General features: G+C 40.8%; 3 protein-coding genes across 3 annotated transcripts; 2 read left to right on the top strand and 1 right to left on the bottom strand.

Annotated features, from left to right (window-relative positions):
* Nucleotides 1–34: 34 nt before the first annotated feature.
* On the bottom strand, nucleotides 35–3,416 carry RB195_006590 (uncharacterized protein; the record flags this gene model as incomplete). The annotated part of the gene is made up of 3 exons (XM_064179762.1): nucleotides 35–177; nucleotides 1,842–1,966; nucleotides 3,124–3,416. The coding sequence occupies 3 exons, from the start codon at nucleotides 3,414–3,416 to the stop codon at nucleotides 35–37; spliced, it is 561 nt and encodes a 186-aa protein (XP_064036694.1).
* Nucleotides 3,417–4,600: 1,184 nt separating this feature from the next.
* RB195_006589 (uncharacterized protein) lies at nucleotides 4,601–5,179 on the top strand (the record flags this gene model as incomplete). Its single annotated transcript, XM_064179761.1, has 1 exon — nucleotides 4,601–5,179. The coding sequence occupies one exon, from the start codon at nucleotides 4,601–4,603 to the stop codon at nucleotides 5,177–5,179; it is 579 nt and encodes a 192-aa protein (XP_064036693.1).
* A 174-nt stretch (nucleotides 5,180–5,353) lies between these two features.
* On the top strand, nucleotides 5,354–17,984 carry RB195_006588 (uncharacterized protein; the record flags this gene model as incomplete). The annotated part of the gene is made up of 32 exons (XM_064179760.1): nucleotides 5,354–5,423; nucleotides 5,514–5,629; nucleotides 5,787–5,868; nucleotides 7,105–7,268; nucleotides 7,906–8,006; nucleotides 8,064–8,139; nucleotides 8,203–8,355; nucleotides 9,012–9,169; nucleotides 9,226–9,407; nucleotides 9,747–9,889; nucleotides 9,958–10,096; nucleotides 10,314–10,446; nucleotides 10,501–10,606; nucleotides 11,093–11,167; nucleotides 11,220–11,359; nucleotides 11,475–11,602; nucleotides 11,671–11,834; nucleotides 11,929–12,067; nucleotides 12,137–12,230; nucleotides 13,693–13,845; nucleotides 13,900–14,054; nucleotides 14,110–14,231; nucleotides 14,314–14,405; nucleotides 14,516–14,648; nucleotides 14,705–14,815; nucleotides 14,873–14,986; nucleotides 16,682–16,798; nucleotides 16,858–17,002; nucleotides 17,110–17,197; nucleotides 17,249–17,330; nucleotides 17,687–17,766; nucleotides 17,834–17,984. 32 exons carry the CDS (start codon nucleotides 5,354–5,356, stop codon nucleotides 17,982–17,984), a joined length of 3,906 nt encoding a protein of 1,301 aa, XP_064036692.1.
* Nucleotides 17,985–20,409: the final 2,425 nt, after the last annotated feature.

Here is a 20,409-nt window from a genome sequence, read left to right as displayed (position 1 = left end):
ACAATTATTTACTGAACAACAACAAAACAGCAGTTTAATAGTCTCCACGAGCCAACTGGCGTCTCTGCTTCCTCTTCGACTCCTTCTTAGCTCTTGGGATGTCGTCTGACGGCTTAGCAACAACATCTTCCTTTTCAGTGAGAATCACTTCAATGTGGCAGGGTGACGACATGTAAGCTAAAATGAGTGTCATTTTGAAACTGCTGCAGGAAACAAAAAGGCGCTATTGAAAGGAGAAAAAAAAAGAAAAATGGTTCATATCAGTAAAAACAAAGACTTTTTAACCGATCGAGGATAGTGAAACCCACGGCCACCTGCGTCGTATTCCTTCAGAAGTATACAACAATGCATGTACGTAATCCTTCTCGTGCACTACTATACGAAAAAAAGGATGAAGGGCGACCAAAACAGGAGAAAACTCAGTGCAATTATATCGCATCACATGACAACACAACCCATAGGTTATATGCGAGAGATCAAAAATAAACCTCTACTTCTAGATCTCATAAAAAAATCAAAAAGAGTATAGTCATCAAAGTGTCAGCAACAAAAAATTGATCTGTAATGGGCACTATAAAGTGATAATGGGTACTATAAAGTGGTAGTAAGAAGTCACAAAAAGATAATAAAAGAGAGCGAGAAGGTAAAAGACTACACGGCATGAAATGTTCATTTCAAACAAAAAAATATATGACACTGCAACTAATGCCGCAAGATGCAAACGAAAGCCGCTTGACTCAAGGAAATAGGTGTGTTAGCGTGATGGATTCAAAAGAATGATTCTGAAACCCCGACAGGATTATCAATAGCGGAGAAGTTTAGCATCTCTATGCAGTGAAGGCGCAGAAAAACATAAGACGATATCATGTCTCGAGAGAAGGAAAACGAAAGAATGAAGGTGAATAATGCGAATAATGGTGAATAGTGCGTCAAACTTATTAGGCGCAATTAATGACGGACTCATGAAAATGAGCGGAACGCCTGTCCACGAAAATGATACTGACGACAAACGAGACTCAAAGGCAAAGTGTTACGACACTGACGTATCTAGGAAATGTGTGTGAAAATATAGAGCTCGGGGTATAGATTATGGGTATGGGCAAGGCCTCACTCAATTCCCCCTAATCATCCCGAAAATAGCGTTTTTCTTTATGTTGTACGTTAGAACGCGTCCACTCGAACAGGTCCCGGTTACTTCAAAATCTTTTCATAGTCTTATTTGAATATTCTGAGGCGTTTTCATGGGAAACGCCTCAGAATATTCAACGTAGGAACGAACGCCATTTTTCACGTCGTGTTTCAGGATGATTAGGTGTATTTGTACCGGATCAGGCTCATAGTCGTAATCCGCACCCTCAACTCTTTGCCAACAGGTTTCTCAACTACGTCATTTTCATGATCAGCTGCCTTTTAACAAAATGCCGACCACATTTACGTAATATATTTCGTACTTCAATATTTCTACGAAGGCAGGTGAAGTATACGACATAGGGACTCGGCAACAAATGCATGGGACATGTCACTGTCGTGTCTGTCAAGGTAAAAAAAAGTTGATTGAAAATGAGAAGAATAAGAAAACTTTTCTAAAGCAACAACGAACGAACTGCTATGAAAAAATCTGCAAAAACCCGTTAATCCTGCACATCTTTCAACCATTGCAAGATCACTTGGTTCCCACGGCTTCGACATTTCTACGTAGCCCACAAACTATTCAATTACTAGTTCTCCACAAACACAGCAAGAAATGGCAGCAGTTTACGTAAAATCGAAAGATTTCGAAAGAAAAGTAAGACTAGTAAAGAAGAAAGAAGAATAATAGGATTAGTGCACAAAAAACTTACGGTTGATACGTCCATGAGCACGGTAAGTTCGTCGACGCATTTTGGCTGCGCGCTGAACAACGATGTGGTCAACAACGAGATGGTCAACATCCAGACCTTTGTATTCGGCATTGCTCTCAGCATTTCTACAAAAATCAAAATAGTTGGACGTTTATTACGCATGTATAATTACAATGGAAATCGTACATTAGCACTGCAAGCACACGTGATAAATTAATAGAAGTAAAATGAAGCAGCTGCACAGACAGTTCCTAAGCCTCGCTGCTGGTTCAATGTGAAACCGCCGTGATTAGAATAAGTGCTAGTTTTCGCGTCTGAGGTTGTGTTCTGTTGGCGAGTTTCAATTCACACTCTCAAACCACAATGAAGGGGCTTCACTTTCAAACGACCACACGACTCATGAATATCGTGCTACATGTAAAACCAGATGTACTGAAGCGGTAACTTCCAGTCTAACAATAGTAAACACTTGTAGGAAACCAGTCATTCACATTTCTTTTAACAATTGGTGACTGTTTTTTTTAAGATTCTGATCTGAATTTGATGGAAACTACAATTTAAAAAAACACGAGTGTTTGATTTGGATTTTGCCAAACTTGATTTTTTGGAGGGTCAAGACTCTATAGAGTAGACTACAGGACAAAGCCTATGTTTAAGCTTCCATATAAACAAAATATAATCAACGTAAAAGATTCCACCGCCAAGAAATGCACGAACTTCCCTGCGTCAAAACATAAGTGTTGATGGTAAAAAGTGAAGTAATATAATAATAATTATAACCTCTACCTCGCAAAACTGTGAATTGGACCTCTTATTTCGAAATAGGAAACCGAGAGTGCTTTGAAAAAGACAGACGATATTAATTCAATACGTTATTTGCAAAAATTATAGTATACGGGAAATTGGTGCAGTTTATTTCTAAGCTAGCCAATAAATTAAGCACTGCAGGAGCGCGAAAAAAGGGGGGAAAGAAAAAAGAACCAAACAACCAATTGTGATAATGACTAGAGTTCCTGAATCATGACACACCACAAAAGTAATCATCTTCGCGTAGTACTGCCACCAAAATTATTTTTCTTCTGAATTCTACTGGATCAGCTTGCGAATACAAATAACCACAAGCAAGGCACATTGAAATAGTGATGGGAAGAAAGTAAAGTCAATCAAAGCCACTATCAAAGCATTGAGACCGTATAAGAACCGTAAAGAAATAGAAAGTAAAAACAAAAGTGCGAACATAGAAATTGAGCGTCGAACGAAAGACAACGATGAAATCACTCACTTAAGCAGATCCAGCAGGAACTCAGCCGATTTCTTGGGCCAACGACCTTGAGTTGTGTTCCACTGTTTGCACTGAGCCTTACGACCAACTCCTCCGTTGTAACGAAGGAAAGGAACGATTTCCTTTTGTTCTTTCACATTCTCGAGAAAACGTTGAGCACGTCTCAAGGGCATGTTACGGAGAGCCATCGCTGCCTCATGGGTGTTCTTGAAGTGAACACGGAGATCGGACCCACGGGCTTTGCACGACTTCGTGCTGTTATCGGGATTCTTGGTATAATGGATCTTCGTCATGGCACCCGATGAGGATTACCTAGAACAAATCACCCTAACAAAGTTACAGAAGATCAAAATTATGGAAATTATGGTGAATATGTGTGACAATCCCGAACAAAAAATAAATGTCTACATAAAGCACTTCGAAAAAGAACAAAAAATGCCAGAGGGCATCTTAAGATAGGATGAAAATGTTCAAAAAAAAGAATATCGCTTCTACATGTCTCGAAGATAGAACACAGGTCCTAGCAGAAAAAAAAAACGCTCACAGCAAAAGGTACTAGCGATAAGACACAGGAATGAGCTGGAAAATACCATCCAATCCAAACTAGCTCCTGATTGGGAATAACACTGTACCGAACGCATAGCTACCCAGACACCATCACCACTCAACGTCACTAACAGTAAATCACAACAAAGATCGAAATAATAGTCACAAGTTATCGAAGCAAACATAAAGGAGCTTTCTTCCATGGCCTAAAATTTTCACGGAAGTTGCTCCCACCGATCGTTCGGCGCCGCCGGTCCCACAACGAAAGCCGCTGAAGACCAGCTTTGGCAATTTGCCACCTTCTCCTACGGCCATCAATAAATCGAGATAATTTGGATATCTGTGTTGGAATAACTCATGGTCGACTAAGATGGCCGTACATCGTCACGCGCGCCTACTGTTGCCTCTTTTCTTTGGATTCTCTGTTCTCAGAGTGTCATTTCTGGCCAGTCAACCCTTTTGATTTCGTACTTTTCATGTTTGTTGGCCCAGTTCTTTCACAGTTTTCGAAAGCGAGCATCGCTATTTCATTCATGACTGCTGGTTCGGATCCCAGCTCTGGAGATCCGAGTTGGAAGGCTCAATTATGTTTCGCACTTATGTTGATAAATTCGCTCTTTTCTCTTACTGAATGTGCTAACCCCACACATTTTCGCTGCTTTCGAGCTGTTAAGATTAGTTTTGAATGGTCGACTTGAACCAAAGCATGAGCAAATACTGTGCGTTGCTTGTAGAACTTCGTAGAACTACGTTTGACGCTGCTGTTTATGATGTGGCGCTGGTTGTTTGGGTATCAATATCAGCATGTTGATTTTTCGTTGAATTTCATGGTTTAAGCCCATTTTGCAAATGTTTCTCCTAAGGATTATCACTGGGAGCAGTTCGAAAATCTGGCCTTATTGCAGGAAAACATAATATTTTACTATTACAGATGATCAAGGCTATATTGGTAATAAACAACCATGGAAAGCCGCGTTTGCTCAAGTTCTACCAGTATTATACGGAAGAAATGCAACAACAAATAGTCCGTGAGACGTTCCAGCTGGTTTCAAAGCGAGACGACAACGTCTGCAATTTTTTGGAAGGAGGTACACTCATCGATGGTAACGACTACCGACTCATCTATCGTCACTATGCTACGCTCTACTTCATTTTTTGTGTTGACTCGTCAGAAAGTGAGCTTGGAATCCTGGACCTGATCCAGGTTTTCGTTGAGACATTGGACAGATGTTTTGAGAATGTGTGCGAGCTGGATTTGATATTCCACGTCGATAAAGTGCATCACATTCTCGGGGAGATTGTGATGGGTGGAATGGTTCTCGAGACGAATATGAATGAAATACTGCTGCGTATTCAAGAGCAGGAGAAACTGCAGAAAGCCGAAGCAGGAATAGCTGCTGCACCCGCTCGAGCTGTATCGGCGGTGAAGAGTATGAATCTTCCACAACAACTGAAGGACATCAAGCTGCCAGACCTCCCTTCACTTTCTCACCTTAAAAACGCTTTTTGATATGTTGTGACTATGTTAGATAGTTTTGATCTCATTCTTACATTGTGAAGTATGGAATTTTTCTTTTGTCTCTTTATTTCGTGCAGTGGTATGCCCACGTTTGTGATAGATGTATGTGCATATTGGGTGGAGATAATAAAGACTTTTTAGGAGCTTATGGAGCGATAAAGAACGATGACCACTCCCCTTAACTCGTGCCCAAGCGCGATGGGCGTTTTTGAATCACTCGGCTCACCTCGTTCCGGTAAGCTCCTCTCAAGACATCTGATTGTAATGTTTCCAGACAGTTTGTTGATTCAAAAGTAATACGTATTATAACATGCAGAATATTTAGAAAGGAATTACGGTGTTATTTCGCCTGTGGTGCATACCGGTCGCTTTTCTCATCCGGACCTTAGATACTGGGATGCAGGAGTTCCTTTCTTTTCGGAAACAACCCCATTCTCGAGTGTGAGGCTTTAGCTTGCCTTTAAAAAACATTTTTTTAAAAACACATTTATCTTTTTTAAAATAGCTTTTTTATTTTGGTTTTCTCAGCAAAACGAAGGAGTGAAAGTGACCTCTCGCTTGTGATTTCTTGCCGCAGGCTCCTATTTTTATCTTTCAGTTCATCGAACAGGGAAGCGGATTTGATGATCTTGCACAGCAATGCGAAACCACAGAAATCGCTTTGAATGATATCAGCCAAGGTATTCGTGTGACTTTTCCCTGTCTACAATAAACCAGCTCTTTTTTGCCTTGGACAAAAATTGGTTCTAGTAGCTTTTGTTGACCATTGCCCACTATTACCAGCACAGCTCAACATTAATGAATTTTGTTGCTTAGCTTTGATTATGAGGATGCTGTAATTATTGTATCATTGATTATAATTATACAAACCACATGTTGTGCGACACCATTGCATCGTACACATTAGGCCACTCGTCACAACGCAGTGTTTATAGTGGAAACAGGACAAGACTTTTCTCGACGCAATAGCATGTTCCGCTGAGGCTTTTTTTCCGAGTAGTTTATTTGGAGTTTCACGATGCTGATTTGTAATGGAGCTGTATGACCGAGAGAGTAAGACACTATGTTGATCGGGGATCTAGGCGTTATCAACATACCAACTTTTCGCACTTGACATTTCTAATTATAAAGTATAGACGGATCGGAACTACATGAAGCACGGTACAGTCGAGTAAGCCGTTGCGCTCGAAGCGGTGCGGTGGAGCGTAGCAGTTAGGACCGAGTGACCCCCTCTACCATCGTTCATGGCTGCAGTTCGCGATGGGTCCTTCTCGATTAGAACCGCTATCTCCATCGCACCACTTCGAACGCAACCGTTTACGCAACTGCATCGTGCTTCATGTCGTTTTGACTCATCTACATTCGTGTTGTTCACAAATCGACAACAGACCTTTGAGAGTGTTCTGTTGCTGAAGCCATGACGGAGAAGACGTGGATCTGGCTTTGAGACGTATGGGTGTAGTCATTATTCTAAACACTGCACTTCCTTATGTCTTAAGTAATGCCGATTTTATCTTCATTTGATTACCTCTTTTGTTCCTCAAGAATTTGCTCTAAATGAAATTAGATACAAATTATTTTCTTGTCGTAGCAATGATAACGTTTCTCAGCACGCTGAAAATAGTGGTGAATATGTTTCTTAGAAAGGGATGAATAGCTTTTAACACGTACAGGCCTAGTGCGAATTTTTGACGCGCATTGTGCAAACTTCAAACTGCGACAGAGCACCCGCAAGCAGACCAGTAGTGATCTTTCATTTTGATCAGGAAATTTACGATTAGTGTGCATGAATAGTGTTTGGAGAACATTGTGCTCGAGCTTCATCTTCAGTTTGAGCTTCATCATCCCTGCATTTTTCGCACTTACAATTCAACTGAGCTCAACCATAACTAAATTATGTAAAAGGATATTTTTAGATCTGCAATACATTCCTCTGGAGAATCCTGTTTACGTAAATGAAGAGATGACATTTTCACAACCACAAGTGCCACCTGCTCCGTTGGATCCTTCATCGGAATTGACTGCGAATGCGTTTGTGGAACCACCAGTCGAAAATATTCAGCAGGACGTCCATATTTTTGTGGGTTTGCGGCTTCTACCGAACATAAGTCATACTCGGATCAAAACAGCAGGAAGCTCGACGCAGTTGGGTGCGCGGCTGCGCACGACGCGACGCGGCGGAGTCAGCCCGGAGTCAGAATGGGACCATCGCGAACTGCAGCGATGGACGATGCTAGCAAGGGTCCCCCTCGACCCTAGCCGCTACGCTCAACCGCACCACATCGAGGGTTGTCGCTAGTCGTTACGCAATTGCACTGAGCTTCATGTCATTCTGACCCTATGACTATGGACACACGAATTTTCCCAGTTGGCTTTAAATTTCTTGCAGTTTCTCTGAATCCGACGGTACAAATACTACTTCGGAAGCTTTGAAAAAGACACTATTCATTCGATCGTACACTGTTTTACTATGCTGTAATTTGGAGCCAAACATAAAAATGACCAGCGTCCAAAGTTTTTTCCACTTAGTGCGAATTACTACTAAATTCTGAATCCAGATTCGGACTCTTCGCCTAGAATTTCAGAGTAGTTTTACTGGATAGAGAGTAATCACTTTTGCGAGATTTTTTGCGACCCTTTGGTGAAAACAAATCCGCGAGGTGTTATTTTATGCATTATTCCTTGTTTCTTCTTTAGACAACACTTTTGTTTTGTAGGAGGAAATAACGCATGCTCGCTGCATTGATTGCGATCAAATAATTGATTCACGAGGTGCTACACACGACAGGTCTTTATGTGTGCTCAAGAAATACTTCAGGTTATTTTTTTCTTTGTTGTGTTTTTCTCGTGTGTGGTTTATGTTGAGTCATTTCAGCTGCCCAAAATGCAGTGAGTCTTTCAACTTCGAAAGGAATCTTGATGTACATTTAGTGGTCGAGCATTCTGTTCAGGTCAGTTCCCTGGCCGAATCTGCTCCGAATGTCCGTTAGAACGAGTAAGCGCTTTCTACTTAGGCTGACTATATTGCCGGTTCTGAATGTACTTTCTGTGATGGTAGGCGGAAGAAAACTTTCCGACGTTATCATGCTTTCCTGGCTCATGTAAAGCAGCACATGAAACCCGATCATTTTTTCTGCTCCTCTTGTCCAGAAGAGTTCCTGTATCCAGTGAGTTTGTATTCCTCCATTGTTTTAAATTTTTGCGGAAGCTTTGCACATTTAATTGGCACATCTTTCTTGTTTTCATTAGCAATGCTTCTCGCTCCGACTCCTTTCAACTGATAAATGGTACTTCTTTTTTTCGGTGGCAGAAATGTAATTACGCATCAAGCCTATTTAGGAACAACGATATGTATACATACACAACACTGCGATTTCCTTTCGAGCTATGCGTGGTGCTTTTTACGGAACCAATAATTAAGTTGATTAATGATAATGGTCTTTCTTGACTTTCATGAATGGGACTTAGAATACCAGATTTGAGGAGTACTGCATGCTCTGCTGATGGAAATTCTTGTTTTTTTTTTCTCAGAGTATTGTTCTTGCCGTAGGGCTTGGTATACACGTCATTTGACCCGTGTATTTTATGAGTTTGTTTTGCAAATTCATCATTGGAGAAAATGTGGTTTTCTTTGATGATCTATTGCTTACAAAAAAAAACCCAGCTTGGATTGTAATCAGATCAAATTCAAAACTGTGCTTTCGTCCAAAAATTTTTGCCTGCTCAGAAATACGCTTCCGCTGTTTTTTACTCTAATGAACATGGATAAGCTCTGTCTCATCAAGTTTTCTGCTACGTATACCACCGCCTCGTACTTTTCCAGAGTATGTTGCGACGTCATCGCAGATTGGCTCATGGTGTAATGGAGGAAGAAGTGGGAATAGAGAACTACTCAGCAGAGTTGGGCTACTGTCCTCACTGCTGCTCCATGGTTGCTCTCGAACAAGTTGAAGCTCATCGCCTTCTTCATTCCATTCACGTGTGAGTACACACGATTCAGCTATTCGGTAAATCGTATTTCTCCTATTCGTTTCTAGACACCTGGACAATAGAAAGAAACGTATGGAAGCGAAAAAAGAGAAGGCACGGAAAACTATAGAGGCAATTAAAGCGGCCTCCAAATCCACATCAGGAAGGAAGAGGAAATGTTTCACGTGTGAGCAGTGCGATAAGACCTTTTTGCGTGCTTCTGATTTTCAAAGGCATTCTGGTGTGCACGGTCAGTTGTCAAATCAATTCGGCTTTTATATTGTATATTATGTGCTGTATCTTTGCCACCCCGCAAAAGGCTTTTTTTTTTGTATTCACTGATGCTTATGATTTCAGTAGTCATTCTAATTAATATACTCCAGTTTAATGTTTAATTTTTTGAGGCTAGGGCATATGCTATACAATCAGATAGAAGCACTACAATAAGCTATCAGATTAGTAGTCGAAATTATGTTAGAGTAAGACATTGACTAGTGTTGTCAGGGTGCAAGGGATAACGAAGAGTATAGTTAATTTAAGAACAATTTGAGCTCGCTCCAAATTAATTTTCTCATTTGTTTCCATCTAGAGTCTTCTTCGAAATGGAACTGCACATTATGCGATAAAAAATACTCTCATAAAACCGGCCTGGATGCTCATGTCAGAACTGTGCACAAGGATCCGTTAAAAGGGATGGTTCCTTGTAAGATCTGTTCCCAGGTTTTTGCCAAGGCATGTTCTTTAACAATATGTTTTTTCTTACTATCTTCGCACAATATGTTACAGAGATATTTTTTCAGTCCTCGAACCTCAATCGTCACATAAAAATGCAGCACCCACTTGGAGTTTCTAAAGCTGTTCTCGATTGCCCGGAATGTACTTGTGTATTTGCAAATCGTAGAACACTTACGAGGCATCGCAGAGAAGTACATGGGACAGGTATGAAATTCCAGGAAATTAACTTATTATTTGTTTACTCTAGCCTGGAACAGCATGTATAAGTGATGCTCTTTGCTCCTGACATTTTGAAAAGATATAAGAGCCGATTCGATGTTTGTTTCCGTTTACCATCTAGAAAAGCTATGTATATAGTACTGGACAACGCTTTCCTTTTCTATTTATTAGCATTCTTTTCACTGTATCTTGTCTTTTTTAGACCTTTATTCGGCGTACTACTGTCAATTTTGTAATCGCTGTTTCCCGAAAATCTCACTCTTGAGGCGCCACAATCTTGTACATGACCCAAATGAGAACTCTAAGCCGTATCAGTGTAATCGATGCTTTAAAAGGTTAGTTTCCTCTTCTTTATTGTCTCCATATCAAAGAAGCTCTCGAAGTCTTAGGTTCAACTTGAAATCTACGTTGAAGCTGCATATGGACATACACTCTCGCAAAGATGTGGACGATCCTGTTCTGACGAATCCGAAATGTCCGATATGTATGAAACACGTTAGTTTTTTCTCAATCTCTTCTAGATACAGGCAGAGAAGCTGCAGTCAGACAACATCCTTTGCGCTACAAAAAATTCTGCCGTTCATACTAGTTATGCTGCTAACTCTTGTGTTGTGCTACTTGCTTCCCAGTGTTGTCGTCAAATCTTTCAAATCCGGTGCGTCCTGTGTTGGGTTATGACGAAAGAGGTTTTATGATGCGCCAATCGTTGCAAGTGATGACGGGTGATTCTGGCGCCAAAACGACCCTTGGGATTAGAGAACAGGTAGATAGTGTTGACTGTAGCGCGAGAACGATACAGCGCTTCTTAGCACTCACCAATTCCATCGATCGAACGGTTCTTCTGGCTTAGAAAATACTAGATGAGACTAGGTAGACTTGGAGGGGAGATTGGGTTCCAAAAATTTACATGATCTCCTTTTCCACTTGTATTATCACTATTATTAATTGTTATTCCCTGTTAAATAAATCGAACTGTTGCAGTTATCTTCGCGGAATGCCTTGAGGAAACATATGACTATCCATCAATGTAATTTTGAATGTTCTGTTTGCTTTCAGGTTAGTTATTGATTTCTGTCTCACAGAGAGTTACAAAATCTTGTTTATTAAGAAATTCTCTACCTTACATCGGCTTGACAAGCACCGCTGCGTACCTCAAACTGTGCTACAAAGTGGACCAGACGGTCGGCTCATCGAACTTTCTTCCAACACCCAAACGAATTCTCAAATGAAGACCCGTCGGCCTACAAAGTGAGCTTAGTCTTTTGCCGACTGACTTTTTTTATTGCACGTTGTCATCGCTACAACACAGCCGTTTCAGTTTTAGTCTATTTATCCTATCTCTAGTCCAAAGTTGTTTATGTAGGAAATATCACTGTCAAATTTGTGGCACCTCCTTCTACTCCTTCCGCGGTTACAAGGAGCACTGCTCGCAGCACCAGGGACTTCGCCCCCATTTATGCTGGACCTGCCATAAGTCTTTCCGAACTAGTGGTAAGTGTACTCTCCCTAGAATCATTTTTGCCGTTTATTAAGTATTATCTGTTTTATTATTTCAACAGAGTTACTCGAGTTGCATAGAGAAGTTCACAACCGTGGTCCTATATACTGCGAATTCTGTCCGGCCGTCCTTCAAGGTCGAAGTCAGTATACGCAGCATGTTAATGCGCAGCATCAGACGGAGTCCGGAAGCACAAGGGCAGCCGGAGTTAATTTTATTGATAGGGTGTGTGGTTGAAGAATTTATTGTTGTTTTGTTTCATTGAAGATTTTCAATGTCGCTTATAGAAATCTAGACTTTTATCACTTGTTATGCTCAGGCAGAAGTTGCATCTTCGCAGTCTTTCCCAGAATTGACCGGACATGAGTTAGCTGAGAATCTTTTCCGAACGAGAGCGCAGTCCGCCGATAACAGTGGCCACGATCCAATGATTGGAAAATCAAGAGGTTTTGCAATGGGTAGGTTTTTTGACTTATTGTGGTAATTCTTGGCTGAAAAGTTTACCATCCAATTTCCTGAACTTTCAGAAGGACCTACTGGCGCTGCTGATCGCCCAGTTCGTTGCGAAGTTTGCCGTCATCTTTATTACTCAGTGCCTCACTTGGTAGAGCATTGGATGAAGTGAGTATCTCCTCACTCCTGTCCTTGAAGGATGGGTGCGGGACAAGAGGTACCCGTGAAAACCGGCTGACCGCTCCTGTCCTCCCTTCAGCACCGCGCTCCTCCGCGTAATTACGGCCGCCGCTCCACCAGCTAGATATCCTCCACGACCGCCTGAGATCACATTCACCCCGCCCCCTATTGCTCTCTGATCAATGCCGCTCGCGACGATCGTGCCGCGACGAAGCGGGGATAGTGCGAATTTTGAAGGGAGGGGAGTGAAAAACGAACTGCCGTAGCGAATTCTGATGTACGGATATAGTAAACAAAGCGCATATTATTGGAAATAAAGGAGAAGAAGCAGATCCTTCTATCCAATGTAACTTTACATAAGTAAAAATTATTTCAAAAAGATGCTCCATGAAAAGGAATAACATGCATATATTTTCACAGATCTCATAATTTAACACATTGCATGCCCTAAGTTTTCTATAATGCCATTCAACGAATTCGTGTTCAACTTTCAACTGCAGCAGCTGTAATAACAGGAACTTTGTGCGCTTATTACTTTGTATACATTCTTTAAACTCCTCTCTACATTTTGCCTTTTCAAAATTTTTACTTAGGTATAATGTTTATATAGAGCGCATGTCAAATATTTCAATACTTGCTTGTACGTTTTATACAGTTTTATATAATAGGACTTTGTATAGTTCTTCAAATTTCTTTCAACAGCATTTCTATCTATTCTCTGCATAAAATCAATATGACAGGTTAGGTGTATTAGTGGCGAACAGAGACCTTTGTATCTTCGAGATATACCTTTAGGTACAGTGTATGTCTGCGAGGCATTATTCGCGCCTCGTTAATCGTTGGATGCCAGTTTTACCCAGCTAGATAAACAAAAAGAAATCCTTAGAAAGAGAAAAAAAAGCAAAGAAGATAGCATAACACCGATCAGTGGGACATTTTTTGAAACATCTCTTGCATTCCCAGAGATGGATGAGTGTTTTCCACCTAACAAGTCGAGACAGGATAATTTCATTTTCACTCGCATTTCTAAATGGCATATCACTTATTCAGACCTATTTCATTATTTCCTTCTTTTATATTAACTTACAAGCACACTTTATGTAGACCTTCGAACAACATCTAATACCAGGTACTTTCCTTTCCGTTCGATTTTAAAAGCGCATCATAAGAGCTGTGGGCGCGGCGAAAAAAAAATCGTCGTAAGAGCGGTAGACGCGGCGAAATGGGAGGGGAGGGTGGCGTGGGCGGGGCGTCTTGAAGACGTAGCACAAGAGGAGCAATCAGGCTACTGTAGCGATTATGGCGGTATCAGGAGACGCGCGGTGCAAATAACGACGCTCATTAGCCTCCTGGATACACGGCGGCACATCATACGGGTACCTCTTGACCGTTCCCCTTGAAGGATTATTTGTTTACCTTTGAATATATATTTTTTGCAATTTCTTAACAGTTCTGGTTTGGATCGGGACCACTCATTCTGTGTGATGCCATGCCCATTATGTAGTTTTTCTGCAAATGGTGTTCGTGCAGGAGTCGAACACATGAAGGAGTGTCATCCGCGTATCCTTATAACTGCGCAAAATAAGAACGAGATGACCTCAAGGTCTGTTCATGTTTCTTTCGAAATGATGGGTTCTGAACATTTTATGTGTTTCAGTGCAGATAACGGAGGTGGCAATAGCGAAGGTGAATGCTCTTCAGATGACTCGCTTGAGAGGACACGATGTGCCAGGAAGAAGCATAAATGCAAGACATGCAGTGCTTCATTCGCGAAACCGAGTGACCTCGTCCGTCATATTCGTGTGCACACAGGTTAACTTCTTTAAAGGTCTATTTAAGCTTACTACCTTATTTTTTTCATATTAAGGAGAAAGGCCTTATAGCTGCGATATTTGTCAGAGAGCTTTCCGTGTTGCGAGTACGTTGTACGCTCATGTTCGTACTCACACAAGATCGCAGGCTGAACATCTCTGCACTGTCTGTGGAACTGTTAGTGTCATCATTTTGAGCGAAATTTTTTATATTTTTTAATTTTTTTTAATATTTTTCTATCATAAAATCACTTATTTAGGAGTTCTTCTCTAGAAGTTCGCTTGTCCTTCACCTGAGGATCCATAGTGGTGAGAAACCTCTTCAGTGCCGTCGGTGTAATCTCACATTCCGGTAACTAGGCTCTTCCTTATTTCTTACTTCAAACATCGTAATTCTGGTTGAATACAACCTTGAATTTTATCTGAAACTTTTCTTTTTGGAATACGCAGAAGTATTTTCAGGACAAGTGCGATGCGACGCCAACATGAAATCACATGGCATGGAGCTCCTGGAGGTCACATTTGCAAGAGATCTCCCTGCCCTATTTGTAACGCTTGCAAGAGACGTCGGATGCTAGAGGAAATGCGAGCAAACGTACTCTCCGTTCCTGTTCTTTCGTTCTTGCTTCTGTAATTCAACTTCAATTTTAGCAAGTGCCTTTGTCCCAGTCTGTTCCGGATTTGCAAGGAGAGCCGAAAAGTGTAGCACCCACTAATAAAGCTCTGCTTCCGGTGAAACGACTGTCGACAGCTGCCGTTTTGGTACTTTCTGAAGAGACCTTCCTTTAAGGTGTAGGAACTTTTAAAGAGGAATTCCAGAAAGAAAATATGGGTGTCACTCATTCCAAGCAGTTCGAGGAGACTGTGGCGCAAATTAGCAAACTTCCAGCTACTGGGATTAAACATTCGGAAGGATCAGCTTTCGGAACTGTGGTCAGTACGCTTAAGTATATCGGTGTTTTCTTTTTCTGGCTCTATACTTGCAGCGCTGCATTTTGATCTGTGCATGATGTCTGAAAGATTCGAACAGGGAACTTGAAACGGTAGATTCGTTGTAGTAGATGAGCAGTGATTGGTTTAGACAGAAATTGCATCAATTTCTTTTGGTAATGCAGTTGTTCTTCTTAGTTGACCTCACATTTCTACAATAAATTCAAGAAAAGTGGTAAGTGACAGTTGTCTCTACTGCAACAAAAAGAACATGCTAGAATTGGTCAAAATCTGGGGATGGGATGATAGAACTTTAATTACTGATAGCAGCTAGTAATCTATATTCAGTGTATTAGTCTATTTCCGTAGACCAGTTATATTAGATTGGATTGGTTATGATTGTGGTTTTAGTTTAGCTCCCGCTCATCGATTTTAGTACTGCCGCTGCTCTAACTTTATGTTTTTGTTTATTAGTGTCCAAGTTTAAAGGCAGCATACCAGAAATCTGACGTGGTGAAGGAATCCACGAGGAGAGCTAGAGACGCAGTTGTAGATTCTGGGATCCGGAGTGGTTCCACTCAACTATCCCTTATAATCGCGAAAAACGCCGTGTGAACTGCTTTGGTTACTACGAGGTGCGTTAGAACGCTCCTATAAGTTCACGTTTCGGCCCCCGAGCACCCTACTCATTAGCTTTGGTTCATTTTCATTGGTTCTTGAATAGACCGATGAGGAAACGTCGATAATGTTTGCACTTGAATGCAGTGCGGTCACAAAGGTGGCGCTTCGCAACTGAAATCGTCGTGAAAAAAACCGCGTCTTCCACGCCGTTTCGTACGACGATTACGGAAAGATGAGCGGAACCACGCCGGATCCCGCAATGTAAAACTCCATCTCCAGTTTTTCCAGCGAGTTTCGTCACCACGATAGATTCGTGGTATGCTGCATTTGAGTTTTCTTGAATATTGGCGCACTGAACAATATTATTATGGATTATTGGAACAAAAATGTTGTGCAACTGCTGAATTCCATATTTCGGTAACCGCTGGAATATCATGGCCGAACTATCGCTACCATAATTTTTTGGCTGATTATTTGCCTTGGAATTTCATAGTTTATCCCGCTCCGTTTATGGCTTCTTATCGACTTTTGTCAGCTAGAAGATTCTTGCATTGAAGGAGAATTGCCCATCAGAACTAAACTTACTCATTGTTATTCTTTTTATTAAAAAGATAAGGTCGGCGTATTAATCCACCTGGGAAGCGCAAATGCGTTTTACTGGAATTCGTCATCGTTGAGGTTTCGGAAGGCGTGTTGGCCTATACAGTAACCTGTGTGGGCCAGTCGATGACCTGTGTCAGTGTTTTTATCCTCCCAGAAAAGTCTGATACCAATTCGTCGACCCTGGAGGATGGAGGGCTGGGTACACTACTGGGCGGTTTCGAACCCTCGACAGTGCCGCTCCAGCGGACGTCTAACCGACTGCGCTACACCCTCTTCATTCTTTTTATTATAACTGGAAAATTCACCCCTTGACATCAACTGCTGTTCTGATTCCCAAAACTTCTACATCTCAAAATAAGTGGGGATTAGGTATACAGATGATAATGTAATTATCGCACCGGTAAATCACGGTAGATTTCTGCCCTTGATTGCCTAATTGATAATTCGAGTCAAGTGTTTTATTTCTAATTTTAGGTAAAAACAGTCCAGCAGAATCCTGAGGTGGAATTCTATATTACAGCCAGAAGAATATCGCACAACGAATATTCAGTAAATTTCTCAAAGATTAAACCTAAGTCGATACGTTCCAAGGCAAGTATTCTTGATTAATTCGTAGTATAATAATAGTTGTCATTTTCAAGTGCATTTAGGTGGATACAATGGTCAGTCTTAGTGCAAGCCTTCTGCTTGATTCTGCTTCAAAAAACGCATCCATCCACCTCACTCTAAGTGACTCCCAGATCTTGAGTGTCTCATGCGTTGGTGTTGTGAAGGCGATGCAAAGTTGTGATTCTGGTAGGGGTTTGTGAATAAATTTGTTAAATTTGTGATTTTAATTTTTCCTGAACATAGGTAACAATGCAGAACTGTGTATTTTGTTTAAACTATGTTGGGATGTTTAGTGGTGATGAGAGCTCGTCCGGCCGATCCGTTGTGTCCAAGTGCCGTCGAATTGCTTCCTCCTCCTGAAGTTATAGAATTCGTTAGAAGGTAGATATGTTTAGTGTTGTCTCTTGTATGTAGATATTCTTTTATTTTTAGATGTGATGTTTGTGAGGTTGATCTTCCTTCAAAGGAAGCGAGTGATGCTCATTTTGCATCGGAGGACCATGAAACAGCCCAGGTATTTTTCTTCTGTTTTTTCCCCTGTGTTTTTTCTGCTTTTTATCTCTGGTTTTTTTTTTCGGACTATAACTATTATACCTTCGATACATCACGGGTTTATGTGATGTCGTGTCAATCTTTAGTCGTATCCATTCTATCATGAGTTCACTTCCAAGTGCTTACTCATTTACGTTTCTAATCTACTATTCCGTTTATTTGACGGTAATACATAGAGACATGTATTTTTACGTCATTATAAACGGTATAAGTGGATTTGAATTTTAGTATGTTTCAGTAAACTCAGTTTAGTTCCCATGTGCCCTTTTTTCACCAAGGATTTATCATTTTAGTTATTCCCTGATATGTGGATTTTAGATCACACAGCCTTTGCCATCTGCAGTACATGATGCTATCGATCATTCTATGCTGCCAGCTACTGCTGTTCCGCTTCAAAGGTACTGTTTTGGTTGCTAGGGGGTTTCTGATTGGGAGAACTTTTTATATCTATGTTCTATGATTCAGGAAGGAAGAAAAGACCGATTTCACATGTAAACTGTGTGGACGAAAGTTCTTGGATATGGAACCATTAGTGGCACACATTCGTTTGGAGCACGAACGCGACCACCCGCCGGGAATCACGCGTCCGCTCGCAAGAACTGCTCCTATTCATTGAGCGTTCATCATAGAGTCTTATTGCTGTGTCACTTGCTCGTCTGTGATCTTATTCACGTCCGTGTCGTTACGTGTCATCATTCAGCTACCGGTATTAAACTGCTCATATTAGAAGACTGTATATCAGAGACTAAGCCACTATTTGCGAAAACGTTGCGAAGTTAAAGCTAAGTGAAGTAGTGTCCTGTGATGTTGTAAATATTTTAGACTAGTCAAATGTCGGTGATCATGAGATCACTTTGTTCTGGTTGCTTCTTACTGGCTATTTGTAAATAAATTATATAGCGTGAGAGGATTTACTGCTCAATTTATCGCATATCTTTTCATGCGAAACTCTTTCGTGTTTAAGGGTTCCATTAACATTTTTCTGGTTCGAAAAGTGTCTAGTAGAGCTTGCAGCTGAAATACAACGGTTAGCGGCCGTTTTTCGTCCAAATATTCAAAATTTCTTCGAAATAAAACGGTTATAGATAAATGTAGTCGAAATGATCGACAGCCTTTCCAGCTGACTGATCCAAAAATCCCCGAAAAGCTTTAATTGGTTGCATGAACTAATAATTATAGTATGCCGGTCGAGAAACAACCATCAAAGGATCAGCGGCCGCTCTAGAAGAGTTGCTCTCATCTACGGAATGCGTTCATCGTTCTTAGCTGTTCGAAGTCGTGCTGTTGCGGGTCCGGTACCTATGTTTGTTGTGCGAAAGAAATCAAGGAAACTGTTCAAGGTAGTCGATGGAACGTCTGATATATAGTAGATTAGGTCATCTGCATATATGTTGAAAAATGCCTCAGAGGACTGAGCGGTTCCCGGTGTTGGCACCTAAGAATAATTTCTTCTCTTTGTGCAATGCTGTTTTGCAAAAAGAAAAGTGGAATAAATTACATGAAGGATCAATCATCCTTGTTTGTTTGCCCAAAAATGATGCCTCCAGCATTTCGCACACTGATCCACAAATAAAACATTTTACAACGGTTATTAAGTCCATTTGATAGTAGACTCTCCCTCCATCTTTTTGAGACCTTGTCGAATAATGGTAATGATATGTACGTCACAAAAATCCTGAACCCTCAACGTTTTTTTTTACCTTCTTTGGGTGAAAACGAAGATCTTTTTGTTTAAACCGAGCATTAACAAGAGCGGTTATACCAGAACATGATTTCTCAGAGCGAAACGTAGCTTCCTGGAGTAGGACTGAAAGTCAACGGTAAGTAACCTTATTAAAATTAAAAAAAAACTAGAAAAATTGAGTAAAATGATAACTATAGGTCGTCCAAACCCTGACATGTAGATAAATAGACCGATGTTAAGCATTCTGGCTTGGGGGGGGGAGGGGGGTAGATGTCATGAGAGGATTTTTCGTTTCCTGTAGTAGGAGAGCGACGTTTTCGACATGTTATCCGACACGAAAAGTACTGCCCACGGCTCCATTGACAGTAAATTATTCGATTTTTTTTAAAATGTTCTCTGACAACTCTGTGACTTCTTTTTGGTACACCATTCATGTATGTGAATAAATAAATGAATAAATAAATAAATAAATATACAAATGAATAAATATACAAATAAATAGGTAATAAAGCCATGCTTTTCCTTGAAAAAAAAAACACTTCTATTCTTAGATAAAAAGGAGTAAGAAGTTAATAAGTAAATCACTGACGTCCGAAGTTGGTTTTCATATAATGATTTGCCCTTTCATAGGCCAATGTTAAATTTCACTAACTCTTACAGCTTATTTCCTGTTCCTGTACACTGATGAAAGCCTGGGGGAAAACCATGCGGATTCCTGCGTGGTTTTTTCAATTTGCACAGATCGCTTCTGAAATTTCTTCAATATGATCTATCTCCAGCTTTTTTGGGACATTCCTTGTGTATTTCTTTTGTTATCTTCCACATTTCGTTATTTTTTAAATACGGCGCAAAACTGCTGCAGTACGTATTTTTGCGATCCAATCCATTTGTCAAAATTGGCCATTCAACGTTTCTTTTCGAAAGTGGAAATATGTTCAGAAAACAAAAAGCTCCACAAACAATGGTTCAGAGAGCATAAATTGTCGCCAGTGTCGACTTTCCTCTTCGTTCCGGTTCGCATCATTTCTTCACCTCAAATACGATTACGTTTTAGTGGATATAATATTTGAGTATCCAAACAATTATGTGATTAACTGGTCGGCATATGGTTTTTGTCGTCCGCCCTTTTATAAAAGGACCAGGTGTGAAAACGGCGGATTACGATAACGTCGGCTGGTCAGCTGCTCATAGTTTACCCACTTCCTTCACTGGTCTGGTCAAGCACTCATGTGTCAAGTGGAGGTGTCAGCTAGCAGCCGTGGATGTGCATCACTGTAGGGGGTTTTCGGTCGGGATAAACCGCGAAAAGAAAAAAAGAGAGAAAATAATCAGGTGCTAACCTTTGTATTTCAGAAAC

The sequence above is a fragment of the Necator americanus genome, chromosome I (genome assembly GCF_031761385.1).
Source record: "Necator americanus strain Aroian chromosome I, whole genome shotgun sequence".
NCBI lineage: Eukaryota > Metazoa > Nematoda > Chromadorea > Rhabditida > Ancylostomatidae > Necator > Necator americanus.
Note: the sequence above shows the minus strand (reverse complement) of the source record. Positions and strands in the feature narration are given on the sequence as shown.